Source organism: Chelon labrosus (assembly GCF_963514085.1).
Source record: "Chelon labrosus genome assembly, chromosome: 6".
Lineage (NCBI taxonomy): Eukaryota > Metazoa > Chordata > Actinopteri > Mugiliformes > Mugilidae > Chelon > Chelon labrosus.
Genome location: NC_140342.1, coordinates 19,952,131 through 19,967,903, shown reverse-complemented (window position 1 = coordinate 19,967,903; position 15,773 = coordinate 19,952,131). Strand labels below are relative to the sequence as shown.

The 15,773-nt window shown below is 42.2% G+C and overlaps 1 protein-coding gene across 2 annotated transcripts in view; it reads right to left on the bottom strand.

The window, feature by feature from the left end:
* Positions 1–15,773, bottom strand: part of LOC311489111 (guanine nucleotide exchange factor VAV3-like) — a 49,936-nt gene that overhangs the window by 12,396 nt on the left and 21,767 nt on the right. For both annotated transcript variants that reach the window (XM_084546053.1, XM_084546054.1), the window contains exons 15-23: positions 14,140–14,249; positions 10,479–10,580; positions 9,828–9,919; positions 9,118–9,140; positions 7,583–7,607; positions 5,645–5,775; positions 1,482–1,547; positions 1,197–1,231; positions 928–1,044 (exon numbers count right to left, since the gene is read on the bottom strand). In XM_084546053.1, coding sequence (XP_084402179.1) covers positions 928–1,044; positions 1,197–1,231; positions 1,482–1,547; positions 5,645–5,775; positions 7,583–7,607; positions 9,118–9,140; positions 9,828–9,919; positions 10,479–10,580; positions 14,140–14,249 — 701 coding nt within the window. The remainder of the gene's footprint in view (positions 1–927; positions 1,045–1,196; positions 1,232–1,481; positions 1,548–5,644; positions 5,776–7,582; positions 7,608–9,117; positions 9,141–9,827; positions 9,920–10,478; positions 10,581–14,139; positions 14,250–15,773) is intronic.

The following is a 15,773-nucleotide window of genomic DNA, read 5'->3' as shown; positions in this document are numbered from 1 at the left end:
TCCATATAGTAGGAGTAACTGGGGCACCGAAAAGCAGCCTCTAAATAACGCATTATCTGCCCTGAAGCTTCACCGATTTCACCAATATTTTGTTATGATATGCTAGTGCTATTCCCCGTTGAGTCCAGAGAATAGGACTAGCGTATCATAACAAAATATTGGTGAAATTGGTGAAGTTTCATGGCAGATAATGCGTTATTTAGAGGCTGCTTTTCGGTGCCCCAGTCACTCCCACTATATGGATATATGCAGATGTAAATATCTGACGAACGACTCCAAATGACACCAAAGTTACATGGGTAAGTAAATGATCGTATTTTATGCCAGAAATAAGGTCCAGGTTGTAAAAAACAGTAGTTCCCCTTTACCATCAGATGACTAGTCTCTGGGAGGAACAAAAAAAAGCGTTGGGACCAAAACAACCGCAACAACGAAGACCGGATCGAAGACATGTTACCACCAGGATATAAGACTTCAATTAAATGTTTTATAATTTGAACGAACCACGCCTCTAAACTACATTCTTTCCACCTCTATCTGCGTTTCTGTGTCAGCTCTTACTTCTCAGACGAGACAAACCTTCCTTATTCTTCATTTACAGGCTGTTTGGTTTGGTGATATAGTCTATAACGTCTTGTTCTTCATTGATGTGAGAGGAACACAGCGTGAACTCCTTCTGTCGCAGCCAATCCACTTCAGTATTTGATGAGCTGTTTGTTTTCTGATAGCACCGGTGCACTGGCCTGTTATTTGCATGTGGGCATTATTCTCGCCACTCGTCTCTCACCTCCCGCAAGAAAGTGTTTTGCCCACAGCGCTGCTGCCGACTGCATGTTTATTCCACTATTCTTGATAAATGGCAGCGAGGGAAAATTGCAGGGGACTCGGTGTGGAAGTAAACGGCAGGAAAGCCATCGAGTCACTTACTTTATACTGATGGCATATTCAGTGTACTCTCTGCTCCTGTGTCGAACCAGATAGGTGCTGTTCCCCCGGTCCATGAGCTCCACCTCGGCCTGGTACCTCTCCATGGGCCCTGCAAACCTGAACCATCCATGAACAACTACTGCACTTACACTGCAATCAATCATTCTGAATATGAGGATGAGAACAGTCAATACCACCAATAATAAGGGGGGTAAGAATGACACGTGTTTATTGTTGGCAATCGCCGGCTGTTTGTTTGCACCACTTACCAGAGCTGGGCAGAGTAATCGACGGGTTTTGGAAGCTGGCGCAAGAAAAAAAAAATTGTGGTTATTTTGTGTTTTAAGGGAGTCGATACAGAAGGTGGAGGTCATTTGCGGTAATGTGATATTCAAGCCACATCTAATGGCCATAATCGGTCTTCTACGGCGAAAGAAACTGAACTGAGAGCACTACATTCCTTTGGCGAGACATCAATAGTAGCCATTATACACCAAATGCATTGTAATCACGCTGAATTTGTCTTATTGATTACAAAAAATATGCACACTTACACACGGGCAAGGCCTCACAGCGTCACTTGGAAAGAAGCCAATCTCGTTCGTTGCCAGAATTCTGCCCTGCAATGGCAACCGCTTGTTAATCACGTTATATTTGTCTGGGAGCAGCCGTCGTACTTCTCTCTCTCTTTCCCTTCTTCTCTTCCTTTTCTCTTCCCCTCCCACACTTGCTTCAATAAATCCTCGGCAATTAGCGCACAACAAGCAGTGCATCTAATTTGCAGCCCGAGTTAATTATGGTTCAAACTCTGCCGGCAGTTAGACTTGTGCTGCATCAAAACAAGAGCCTCGTTTAACACTAAATAATGGATCTTATTCTGGTCTTTGAATATCCAAACAGCGTGAGCTCGCGCTAAAGACTAACAATCGCAGTTTAGTAGCTAACCTGCCTGAAGCTACCACAGGCTTTACATGAAAATCATTAATTTCTTGACTTTTTTTTTTTTTTCGCCAGCTAAAATAAACCAGTTCAGAAAAACAAATTACTTTTTCATAAAGACTTCCCCCTACGTAAATCAATTAGTTTATACCCTTAATTTACTATCATGAACATTATCTTGTAGACTATAATAAGAATATGTATCAGCATTAAGCTCAAGATAATCTGGGTTTCCAGTTCTGAGTTCGGGGTCAATTTGCAGTCCATTGAGTCAATCTGAGAAGACAGGGAGCGGCGAGGGGCATGTGGCGCTCTTCATTCAGCTTCCTGCCCCGGTTATGCTTTCCTCCTCACTCCTCTTTATTAGAGTATGAAATGCTTTTTGGGACCGTGCAATCCCTGCCAGTAACTAGATTGGAAAGCGAATCTTTACCCATCTCTATGATTCATTCTGTGTAATAACATTTCATCAAAGGTTTTCTGAGAGCCCTTCTCTATTTGTTATGCCTTCGATAAGCGTATGATAAAGATTAAACTTATTACTCTGCTGGCATAAACAGGCAGCAGCCAAAGGATCAAATGAAATTACAGTGATTGATTGTATTGTTCTGCCAGTGGGACGGGGGATAATTGCCTTCTGGGTAACGGGGGATATGAATTCTCAACGTTCTGTAATTCCATCCTCTGGCGCCACTGGGGAAGCTGAAGATTAAAGGTACCCTGTGGAGTTTTCATCGTAAACAAACACGGTTTTGTTAAGATTCTGCGTTTCTCACCCAAACACAGTGCGGCCCAACAAACTTCATTGTTTCAAACTGTCAGATTGTAGTCTTCGTCATCTTCCCGTTTATTACAGTATAATATCCTACACTTCACAGCTCATTACTGCTGCCAGCTGTTGGTACGCATCAACGCCCTCTGCAGAATAGCTGTAAACAGTTAACATTTTGAAGGTATACAATTAGGCTCTTTATTTCATAAGTGTTTTCAAGTAAATGTGCATGTGTGTCTTTTCCACTGATGCGGGCGGCTGCTACCTTCAAAGTTATAGCATGGCACTTTTTACATAAACATTAAGCTTCATTACATTCGAACCCTCGCCCAGCATGCTCACGCCATGCCGATTAGCCTAATTAGCAGCAGGTAAATCCTTCTGTATTCCACAGTGTACCGGAGATTTAAATCTGTTTTCTGCAGGGAAATTTTGTGCGCCAGTAGTGATGCATATTAAATCAACAAAGATGTTAAAAAAAGAGATTTGGCTTGCAGGGAAATGTGCAAAAAGGATTCTGGTGATGGTTTCCAGCACAAAAGCTGTTCGTAAACCGCCAAAACGACTACAAAAATAGCCAAAATATAAAGGCCACAAAAATCACACAGGACTGTTCTCACCCTGGTCACTCACTGTTTGAACTCTTGCCCTCAGGGAGACGCTATAGATGTCTAAAAACAGGGACTAGCAGGTTTAGGAATAGCTTCTTTCCCAAGGCAATATCAATTTTGAATGGAGCTAAACTTTTTTAATAATGCTATTTGCATTGTTACTCAGCACTTTACGCTCATTTATTTCTTTACTATTATTTATTACATGCTTTCATATTTATTACACAGGCTGCATGGAGGATGTTTGCAATGTTGCAATGGATGGTGGGTGGATGTATTGAAACGTGTGTTTGCATGTGTATGTGTGTGTGTGTGGAGGAGGGTGTAAATATTGCAATGAATGTGTTGTAAAATGGATTTTTTATTAGTGTATATGTGTTGACGCACTTTACTGGAGAGGCTCTATGAATCTCATTGTACCTAAATGCAATGACAATAAAGGCATTCATTCATTCATTCATTCATTCATTCATTCAAGATAGATATTTTGTTTCCACCCAGATTGCTTACATTATTGTCTCCTGTCATAAAAAGGCACTGCAGTCACCACCTAGCTACTAACGAAGCCATTTGATTTGACTGTTTTACGGATTTACCTGCAAAATAAAACCACATAGTTCACGGTGACACCGATTATCATTTGCCTGGCTTTTCCTCAAAGGAGAACACAGAATGGAGAAAATTATATCCTATAGCGTCCACTGTGCACTGTAGGAACACATAATACAAACACCATGGGAACCACCAGTGGTTGCGAGGTCATAAGGATAGATTTCAGTTAAGCTAATTACAGTATCCTTTTGCACAAGACAGGAATACACAAATGCGTGCAGCCACATAATTCCTCCGATTATCCATTTCCAGCATGCATGGTTGCCATGGCAGCAAACAATACAGTGCCATCAGGTCTGCGGCACGACATTCTGGTCGGCGTTCTACCAGCTTACAAGAAGTCTCCTGGCATTCACGTCCTCACCCTCCACCTTGTGCTATGTCACAACAGAGAGGAACACGGAGCACAGGAAATCGGGCTTACTGCCTACTCCCAGCCGTGCCGTTGGCAGAGGCCGCGGGCCGGTTGGAGCAGCACCAGAAGGAGGATGAGGCTTTAATGCCTGCCATAAAGCAGAGTGAGAAACAGCTAGGGAGGCTGCCGGAAGACCCCAGATAAATCGCCATCCTTTCAAAAATAGATAAGGTCAAATGCTCTCAACCACTGGCTGACCTCGTGAGATGCTTGCTAAATGTGCCAGTACATGAGGTTGTGCACCAGCCATTAAAACATCCTCCAGAGGCTGAAGTGTCTGCTGTTTTATTGTTTCACCGTGGCACTCTATTAATCAACTGAAGCCACTAATTGGTTAGATCATCAGATGTAGGCTCTGATTCAATCTAAAGAGTGAGAGAAGAGACAGATAACACATTTGTAATGTAACTCGGGTCCAGGGGAGTTCATACAGATCTTCGACTGATATTTCTAATTGCGCTCTGACTTCATCATAATGTCATATTTATGGCTCACCTGACAGGACACAGAATGTGTTTAACAACCACAATACAATTAGTGATTTACACCCATCAGGCATAACATTATGACCGCCTTCCAAATATTGTGTTGGTCCCCCTTTCGCGGCCAAACTAGCCCTGAGTGTGCTGTGGTATCGGGCATCAAAATGTTAGCAGTTGATCCTTTAAGTCCTGTTAGTTGTGAGTTGGAACCTTCATAGATCGGACTTGTTTGTCCAGCACATCCCACAGATGCTCGATTGGATTGAGAGCCTGGGAATTTGGAGGCCAGGGCAACACCTTAAACTTGTCGATTTGCTCCTCAAACCATTCCTGAACCATTTTTGCTTAGTGGCAGGGCGCACTATCCTGCTGAAAGAGGTCACAGCCATCAGGGAATACCGTTTCCATGACAGGTGTGCACCTACAATTCTTAGGTAGGTGGTTACGTGTCAAAGTAACATCCACATGGATGGCAGGGCCCAAGGTTTCCCACCAGAACATTGCCAGAAGCATCACACTGCTTCCTCCGGTCTGCCTTCTTCCCATAATGCAAGTGATGCACCCGGCCATCCACATGATGAAGAGATAATCAGTGTTATTCACTTCACCTGTCAGTGGTCATAATGTTATGCCTGGTCGGTGTACAAGAAATAACTGACGACAGAAGATCAATTGTTGTTGTCACCGCATTAATACTTTTGGAAAACTTCACACAGTGGGACATCCAACATCAGGGAGAAGAGGTGACACGCAGGCACAGATTCAGACCCGTTGACACCGGAGAGGTTTCGCGTGCAGCACAACAACCCAGTGAGCCATAGCATGTTACTTTTTCATACGGTCACAGATGTTGAGATAAGACGAGGGTGAGCTGAGTGACACGCACCTGCCACCAGGAGCTGTGCAGGTCGGCAAACATCAGTTCAATGACTTCCCCCGCGTGAATGCTTAGTGGGGGCCCGCGCTGAGGGCAGGGGATGCCGCTGTAGTCTCTGATCGCAACCATCCTCGGTAAACCTAGCGGGCGGCAGGGAACACAAACACATTTATATGCAAAATTGTAAACACTGGTGTTACAAACCTTACTTGGATTAACACAGAGTACTAATAGCTTGTGTAAGCTGATCATTAGCTCTGAGTAATGGGTGAAAATAGTGCAATGACAGAGATACTTATTGCACGATGAGGAAAAGAATTACACACTTTCATTTAATTACAATCCATCCATCCATATTCATTCATTTATCCCAAGTCGGATTGGAATGAGCTAAGCAGATGTCCCCCTCCCTAGCGGAGTTCCTCCTGAGGGATCCCGAGGCGTTCCCAGGCCAGTCGGGATATATAATCCCTCCAGCAAATTGTGGGTCTACCCCGGGGTGGGGAGGTGTCCGGAAGGCATCCTCACCAAATGTCACCTTAGCTCGGCCTTTAAAACTAGGTTTTACTCGACTAAATATATGTTAAACTCCCCTTTCCGCGTTACTAGAATGAACTGGAGATGTGTCTGATCGCTGATGAATAAATACACGCTGAAACAAGCTGGACAACTTTGAAGTGAAGCGAGGATAAAATACTAAACGTCAGCAAAAACAAGATTTTTATCTGCTTTCAAGTTGCTGTTTACCTCTAGTTTTTCAATGCTCAGAGTGCTACAAGCTAACTTTCCTTCTTGCTTACATCTCAGATGCAGCTATTTCATAACCTTTGCAGATAAAACCACCCAAGCTACAGGAGGAAACTACAGCTCCTTGCAGTTCAAGTCTATCAGTAATTATTTCTACTTTTTTGCAAACGCACAAAGCCTCTTATTGCAATTTTCCTAAACATTTTAGCACAACTGATCTCTAATTTGTGTGTGACTCGCCGACAGCCTTCGTGATTGAGGTCTAAACCACCAAAGTGGCACCATCCGAAAAAACGGCACTTTACCAATGCAGGAAATTCATCTCTTTGATTCCTGAATGGCGCAGCACCAATCTTTTCTCAGCGCGGCAGACAAATACAGCCACGAGCATGGGGCTAGGTCTAAGACTAAACACCCCTGCCAACTTAAAAGACACAGCCACTTACTCTCCCCTGACTCACACATCCAGCCCCCCCTCAGACACATCTCCCTTCCAGCCACAGCTCCCCTGCAAACCAGCCCGAGGAAACTATTAGCTGACTGTGACCCCAGATGAATGGAATATCTCACATTCATGTTTTTAATAAGAACAATAAGCAGGGCTGTCTTTCTCATAAAGCCCCTTATGGAAATTGATTTATCACGAGGGCCCAGCTCAGCAGTTGAGGCCGAGGCATATAGACTGCTAGAAGTGCTTTTCTGCCAGCATTTCTCCTGCCGTGGTTCTCATAATGATTCCACCCACTCCAATTCATCTCAATGCCGTCTAGAGTTTAGGCATCAAGGCATGCGAGCAAGAAAAGGAGCGTTTTCTTATTTTTTTTGTGCTCTGATTAAGGATTCCATCTGCATCCTCTTCTTCATTGGTTATACTGTATATACTCAAATATATTTGTCAGGGGGAAACTGTTGTTCATTTCCTCCTCTCATGTCAGAGTATTTTTGAGAAAAATCTTTTATGTGCAAAAAAAAAATAAAGAAACTGTTGGGTAATATGTGATCAAAAACGTATCTAAACATCCAAGGATTGGCTTTAAACCGCCATCTATCTGCTCCACGTTTCACTCTGGCCTCAACCATCTCCTTTTCATCCTCACTGTGTTGCTGTTTTTCTGCAGAGCCCAGATGAAAGAAGCTTAAGAGGCACCACATAAAGCCCTTAGCAGGCGCACAAAAGTCAGGCGGTCAAGCCATACTGACCTGGGTCTGGCGGTGTTGTGTTGTCCTGTAAATGGAGAGAGAAAGCAAGATGAAAAAATAGAAAGGAAGAAAGAAACGTGAAGAAAGGAAAAACACTGATGGATATAGAGGTTCTTACTCCACGTGCAGGACCAGGCTGACCTAAAGAACCAGTCGTACTCTCATCACAATCATATGTGAGTGTTACACTCTTTAGATCAAATGTTTAATCTAGACGTTCATTTTGGAGCACTTTCTTTTGGTGGTAACTGTTCGTTAATTGGATACATAACATGCATAAATACGCGGTTGTTATTTCCAGGGAGTCTGGTAAGGTAAAACCCCTGTTAATTTTCTGCATAAACAAAAAGCTTACAGGAAGCCCAGAGCGTGCCACAGAATGAATTATGAACTTTTCGTTTTGTAATCCGTGCACCAGTGAAGTCTAAACCACAGAGAAGCCACAAGAACCAGGAGTGGCCAGCTGTTACTGTAAATGTTGACACAAGTCCAGTCAAACAGATCTCCTCCTGCTGCTGATCTGCCTCAAACTTCTTTAAATTTGCAGGCAGAGCATCGAACAAGACGGGGAATTAAAGAGATCTGTCTTCAGACGAATGCAGTCACAAAAGATTACTGTAGTGGGGGAATAGCTACTATGGAAGGAATACTCTAAAGGTATATTAAGGCAAAGTAGAATTGAAATGCTTATTTTAGATTCCTTATTGAAGTACATATATATATTCTTCCTGACTATGTTATAATTTGGAAAAAAAATCATGATTTTCTATTGTTATATCTTTATTTGCATTAATGTTTATAAAGAATACTTTAAATGCAATTTAAATATTTTTTTTTCCTTACACTCCAGAGTCCATAGACCAGGGTCTCAAACTCATTTTAGTTTGGGGGCTACATATAGTCCAATTTGATCTCAAGCGGCCAGACCAGTAGCATAACAGAATAATAGCCTATAAGTAACAGCAACTCCAGACTTTTTCCATTTGTTTTAGTGCAAAGAACAAGTAAATTAGGAGATTGTTTACATTTAATAATAATAATAATTTCTTTGAAAAACAAAAATGATCCTGTTTATTCCTGGGTCTCAGTGTTGTGTTCTGTCCACTTCTCTTACTAAAACAGTGGACAAATTAGGAATAAAAAACAATTGCAGTCTTCAAATTCATGCTACGGGCCAGATTAGACCCTCTGGCGGGCCGCCTTGGGCCCGCACGCCCTATGTTTGACGCCTGTGCCATAGACTGACAGGTGAAGTAGAAATTGCCAGTGTTTTTGGTATCACTCAAAGGAAAGTTTCCACTGGGAATCAACATTTGTTAAATACTATTGTCTACTTCCACTTCACAGCAAGAACAAACTGTTCACTAGCATGGCCAAGTCATTTTCAAATAACATTATCTGCTTGGATTTTAGTCCGAAGCTTAGATTTGTGATCTGTGTGCACATGCATGGGGTTGCATCTGTTACGTTACGACTCAGTAATTATCTTAGCTTAGGTGTCTAGCTCAAAAGAGGAGAAAGAGTCCAGGTCTTACCTTGGGCCTTGGCTTGCCAGGATCTGCAGTCAGGGGAGAAACACATACAGTGAGAGGAATACAATATGAGTGTGTGGTGGCTTCCTGACATACAACCTCAGCTGTCAACCTCTGCTGGCCTCCATCACGCCTCTGAATACATAAGGACCACAGCATTTTCTGCAAAGAAGCCTTGTCAAATGGCTTGAACTGGCTTTATCTGTGTGTGCATTCAAGGAAGGTAATCTACCAGCGTCGAAGACCTAAGGTTTGACTCTGGAGTAAGGTTCAGCCATTGTACGATTGCTAAGAATGTTTGAAGTCAAAGCATATATTGTGTGTAATTTTCAACCCTGCAAATACAGACTTTTAAATTTATATTTTTTTCCAAAGGGGGAAGTAAGGTACTGTAAATAAATAAGCATGGCAAAGTAAGAGAAAGTTATGAGGTTCATCAATGGTTACAATGGTTGTTAGAAAGCTTGTGCACATGGTTGGCAACCTGGCACAAGTGTGTGGAACTAGAGGAGTGATGAAAATGTAAAGAGGTCCTCCTCTAGGGAGCATGCATGTACTCAGTAAATTTCATGGCCATCTGCCTTTTAGATTTTGATATTTCATGAGTGTAAGTGGAAACCGAGGCCTTTTGGGGGTACTAGAAGAAAGGTCACCTCAAAGTTTGGTATTTAGTGTTAAAAAAACACTGCTAATTTGGGAGGTCTCTGTCTTACCTGTTCTCCCGCAGAGCCCCAGTCGACCCAGACACTCCTTATGAGCCCCCAGGCCACATTTTAGACAGAGATAACCCTGGTTAAAGATGCCCCTGCAGACAATGAAACACGAAATATATTTCATGTGCAACGGCATCCTTAAGAGAAATACCTTGACATTTAGAAATGTTCTGGCTTCTGTCACGCACTCGAGATAAGAAAAATGACACAGGAAATGTCCCTCAGCTTCACAAAAACCATAAAACCGTCACTTTGTGCTGAACACTGACGTACAATCACTGCTACAGTATGATAAACGTTCATTTCAATTAATAAATGCTGAGAAATGTTCAGTTAATTTCACTGCTAAATTAAGAAAAATATTAATTTTCCCTAAAGTGACAAAAGACTCAAGTATAAAATGTCACTGTGTTCTCTCCTGCCTTCAGTGTGAGAAAGATCTGAAAGTGTATTTTCCTAAGAACGATATCAGCGTAATAATAGATGGTGGTTTGCCATCCTGGAACAATATGTCACAGTTCATGTTCACCCTGTCTCTGTCGCAGGATTGAGGATCGTCACTCAGCAGCATTTTTACTCGACTGGGAGTTCGTCAGGTCTACATAGTTATCCCAAGTGGAAGCGTCTGTTCACGGTGCCCAAAAATCTTACCTGAGCAACATGTGGCAGAAGCTACAGGAAGTGATCCTTTCAAATGTGTGCATCTTGAACTGATGGGAGTTGTGGTTGGCTTTCTCCGGTCGGATATTTGATCTAAGAAAAAAACAAATGTGTTAAATGAAAATAGGTCTGAGACAAGCTAGCAGCTTCTGCTAGCGGCGGTACTTAGGCTAAGCTTGGAGTTAAATGCTAATAACAGGTTTATGTTTAGCAGGTGTTTAACACGATGGTGTGCTATCATTTACTCATTTGAACAAAACCCAAAGCAATCAGTCTAAGTTGTGCACATACATTATGACCAGATGCTGACGCTATATATAAAGCAAATACTAATTCATCTTGAGAAGAGCATGAATGCAAGAGAAAATCAATCTGTAGTTGATGTAAAATGTTAGTGTGCTCCTCACACAAAAGCACATAAGCCAACTTTATGGTGAAAGAAAACAATTCATCTTTTGGGGACTGCGAATGCCTGAGTCAAATTGGAGGGTAAGTTAACATGTTGTAGTTTAGCTGTGTAGAGTTTTTTCTTTGTAATTTCAGAATATGTCTGATATTGATTAGCCTCATTAGCTTCGAGGACCACCTAGCAGTGGTGTTGGCACGATTTACGGCCGACGTTACCACTTGATTGGCAAGCGTTTTGAGTGCATGGCGTTTCCCGTGTCGTAACTGCCGTCTCATTTTAAGGCAACAATTGTCACCCCTCTGGCCTTTGCAGCCTCTCCCGATACCCCAACCCTTCCAGTTCAGCGTCAGTCATCTCCCTCACGCCGTGTGAGTGTGTGTGTTTGTGCGAGTGGTGACAGGTGTGCCAGAGTCAGGGCAGAGTCCCTCCAGCTGCATCCAGTTCAGTAATCAGGAGCTCCAAATTATTCAGCCCTGCAACTTCCACTTAGCCGGATCACAGACTGGGTTGCCCATGAGTGGTGCTACGTACGGAGCCTATGAATCCTCGGCATTCAGTGCTTGTTGCCTGTTGCTCCAGTAATAATACCGTCTGTTCTGACACAGGAGTCTGGTCAAACTTCCCTGTAACCCTCAACCCTGTAACCCTCAATTTTATACACTTCTCATCCCGCCCAGGATTTCACTCCGGACCTGCTATCTTGACCACTAACCACTGCCCCAGCCTCACTTCCCGGTTCTCAGCTACCTGTATGAGCAAGCCAACTCCCCATCTTCTCTATATCTTGCAATAAATATCCTTGACATTATTCTTGTCTTGCCTGTGTCTACACCTGGGTTACACACCTGTTAAGTATCTGCAATATGTGATCTTCTGGGAAGAAAATGCAGTTTACTCTCTGAAACTTGTCTGAAATTACAAAGTAAAATTAATAATTTCCCTCCTTTTAAATGGAATAAATACTAGTCTCAGAGTAGCCTGCTGCTATTTAACTCTATTAAAACATTTTTTTTTAAGGTGATTCTTCCTAAATAATGAAAGATGTGTCAGTTTAGCTCCCTCCATGGAAAAATATTTGTAGTTTCAAAGTAAAAGACTTATTTTCACAATAAAAAAAGTAAATACATGGATTTTTTAGTAAAGTTAAGATTAAGCAATTTTAATTAATAGACGGTTAAGTCTGGACAATAGCGATGCAATCATCAAACCGTCTGTCATTTTCTTTTGCGTCTCAGTAGTTGACAAGTTCTTTAGATTTATTCAAAATGCAAATCAGTCTCAATCAGCTAAATAAAACAACTTTGTTATGGCAAAAACAACCTTGCGGTTTATTCTTTCAGCTGACAGAAATAAAAGCAATTATTCCAGCAGTGCACGTGTACCAAGTAAATGAAGAGGACTTGAATCCACCCAGACAAATCCAATTTTGATCTGCATGTGTTCAAATATGAGAAATGAGATATGGGAAACACGCATAGCAGAACGAGGCAGTCTTTCTGGAACGTGAACAAACACGGCTGACACAAAAAAGGGTTTTTGTATTGAACACGCCATCCAGACGCCACTTAAACTGAGTGCTCCCATAAGTGAGTCCTTCATCACGAGCCCACATCCTCCTAGGTAGGTCCAATTTTCACTTTTGGAATTGGCCCCTTCTGGTGTCATTACCCAATGCACAGAGGCACACATGGCTGTTTTCAGACACAAACCTTATATCTGTGTCGAAACAGCCTTCAAACAGGGTTGAAATTTCTTTTTTAAATTTCGCAATTTACACATTATGTTTTGGGCAGGCGTCGTGGGCTCAGTGGTAATGGAAGTGTACAAAATCATAGGCTACTACATACAGTTCAAGTTGGAGGCGGGCGAGAACTAAAATTGCACATGCACATCGCCACGCTCTGCAGTAAACATATCAAGAATGATTCACAACACCGTGACAAGTGAAAATGTATTCGGGAAGGCCATAGCAGGTAGTCAACATGCGCATCAGGGATATTGTTTTCATACATTTGTTCAGTCAGTCAGAGTGTAATGTCAAAACAACACAGTATTCTTCTGAATCAACATAACAACGGGTGCAGACTGGCTAACTGTCTGGACAAACCGCCTACTTTTACAAGATAATGCAAAAGATACTGTATATCTCCATAAAGCATTGATTTGAAGAGAACCATCAAGGAAAGGTGACATCTTTGTAGTTTTGCAGCTCTTTGGAACAGTTAATATTATGTGTAGGTGTCTACACAAAGAAGAACGTGTTGGTCAGGTAGCTCCATTGGTTAGAGCATGGTGCTAATAAAACCAAGGCCATTACCCAATGGGAATTACCCAGTGCATAGACACAAAAAATAGCTTCAAGCTAGAGGTAATTTCTTTTCTGTGTGTTTAACGTGGCTCCATGTTGTTCTTGTGGGGCACCAAAATATTTTGTGGGTTCAAGCCATAGACTGTAAATAAAGATGGACGCCATGAAGCCAAAGCAAGTAGAGCTCCCCCTGGTGGCTGGCTGCAGTATAGGCAGCATAAGCGCCACCTCCTCCATGTTATTTGACATCAGGATGTTGCCATGCCAACCGCTCCGCGAAGCAGTCCCATTGGGCCGTGAGAACAAGAAAAAATAATAAATAAACAAGTACAGTGTATAATCAGACATTTTAATTTTAATATTAATCAAATGAGAATGAGAGTGAGTCTGACCGGCGTGTGCGGGTCATCTATTACACAGCTCCGCATGGCTCCACTCTCCGACCTTACTGTGCAGAATTTGGCTGCCCGTATCCCCGGGAAACTAGCGTCAGTTTGGCCAGTGCAAGGAATTGGGGACGCATTGTCCATATTTATATACAGTCTATGGTTCAAGCCTGTTAACACTTGGTTTTAGGGTTACATTTTAGTTACATATGGCACTTACTTCAGATGGTTAAAGGTAGACTAAGGGGCTAGCTAGGGAATGCATCATGTTGATGGAAAGTCCTTTCAAAGACAGACACATTAGTCTGTGTTTGTGTGTTAGTGTGCTTTTGTCAGCAGTGTGTGTTTGACTACAGCTAAGACCTGATCAAACAGTGCACACCAAAGAGTCAACACCTCTCTCCGCCTCGGAATAACACCACGTGCAAACAAAGACGAATAAACACAATACATACACGCATGCACACAGAAGCACACAGCATGATCACCGGTCTCCTGCACGGCTGACAAACTGTCACGACTGCGGCGTTCATGCCTCCTTGTACTTACATGGCCATTTCAAACTGATCCAGCCACTTCTTCTTCAACTCGCGGGTCTTAAAGAAGAGTTCAAAGCCTGTGTGGCCCTGCTGGTGCGTCACGTAGAACCCGTAGCACCACTGTGGAGGTCAGGAAGAACACAGTTATAAAAGGGAATGCTTTTTTTTACTGATGTACAGTCTGTGCAGGAACATTTACAGATTAGTGTGTGGGGACACAGTCATTGAGTTCGTGCAAATGTTGCTTCAGAACAAGTTTTTCTTTTAATTTCTGTCATAAATTTCCAATAACATGGAAGGTTGTTGTAATGTATTTGTGCGTGTTACAACATGGCTCGAGGGCTGCAGCGTAGAAAGAGACCTGACATCAGAGTTACAAAAATAAATGGTCAATTTCCATGAATTACTACATCAAACATGTAAATGGACGACGGGTGAGAGGCGGGGAGCTTCTGCAGCAGAGGAAAGGTGACTCCACAGATCTCTTCAGCCGTGACTTTTATGCTCACCTTCACAAGTGTGAATGATTAAGGCAGTCAGGCCAGTGCACCGACCAAAGACACCGCAGGGCCAGCAGGGTTTTCGAGGGGCATAAGCGTACGCTTGAGTATAGACACTGTGTGATGCTCTGTAATTGGGTGTTACATAAGTAGAAAAGCTAAAGGGATAAATGCCACGTGTGCTGTGGCCATTAAATCAATAAAACATTAAAATTGAATATTAATAAATGCTATTGTTGTTATTGCCAAAGGCTAGTAATAATAATAATACATTTTATTTATAAAGCACTTTACATCAACAAGCTAATGTTCCATTGTGTGACTGAGCAATGTTAAACCCCCAGAAGAAGGAAATTACTCTTCAGTTTCCACAACATTTCTAATATTTAAGGAATATTTAGGTATTTTTTGGAAATGTTTATTTGCTTTCCTGTTGAGAAGTTCAGAAATGCGCGTGCATCTGTAAATTTGAAAATGTGATGCTACAGGCAGGGGACAGTTAGCTTAGCTTAGCATAAATTCAATTCAATTCAATTCAATTTTATTTATATAGCGTCAATAACAATACAAATCGTCTCAAGACGCTTTACAAAAACCCGGCCTGAAACCCCCAGAGCAAGCCTGAAGGCAACGGTGGCAAGGAAAAACTCCCTTTTAACAGGAAGAAACCTCGAGCAGAACCCAGCTCATATGGAGGGACCCATCTGCCTAAGGCTGCGCATGTTTGGTGTCTTGCTTGTAAAGAACTAGCGCATAAAATAATTAGGTCTGGAGGTGCTGCTAGACAGATTTTTCTACCTTCAGATAGATATTCTCCCCTGTTTCCAGTGTTACCTTCAGATCTGTCATACAGACATTGGAGTAGAATCAGTCTTCCGATCTATAGTAATTCTTGGTTTAAAAAAAAAAGGGAATAGTCTGCTATTTTTCCAACAGACATGGCTCATTTTCAGAGAAAACAACTCAGTGAAATAAAAAATTAAAAATGTTTAATTTCTCTTATAGCCCAGCAATGGATGGCCAAGTGGTTATGGGGCATCATTGACATACCAGATCTATTTGTGTGCCATTGCCCAGCAATCATTCCCCAAACGTCCCAGCACTACTCCCAACAATTCAATACAAGGCAAAAGACCCCTAAAAA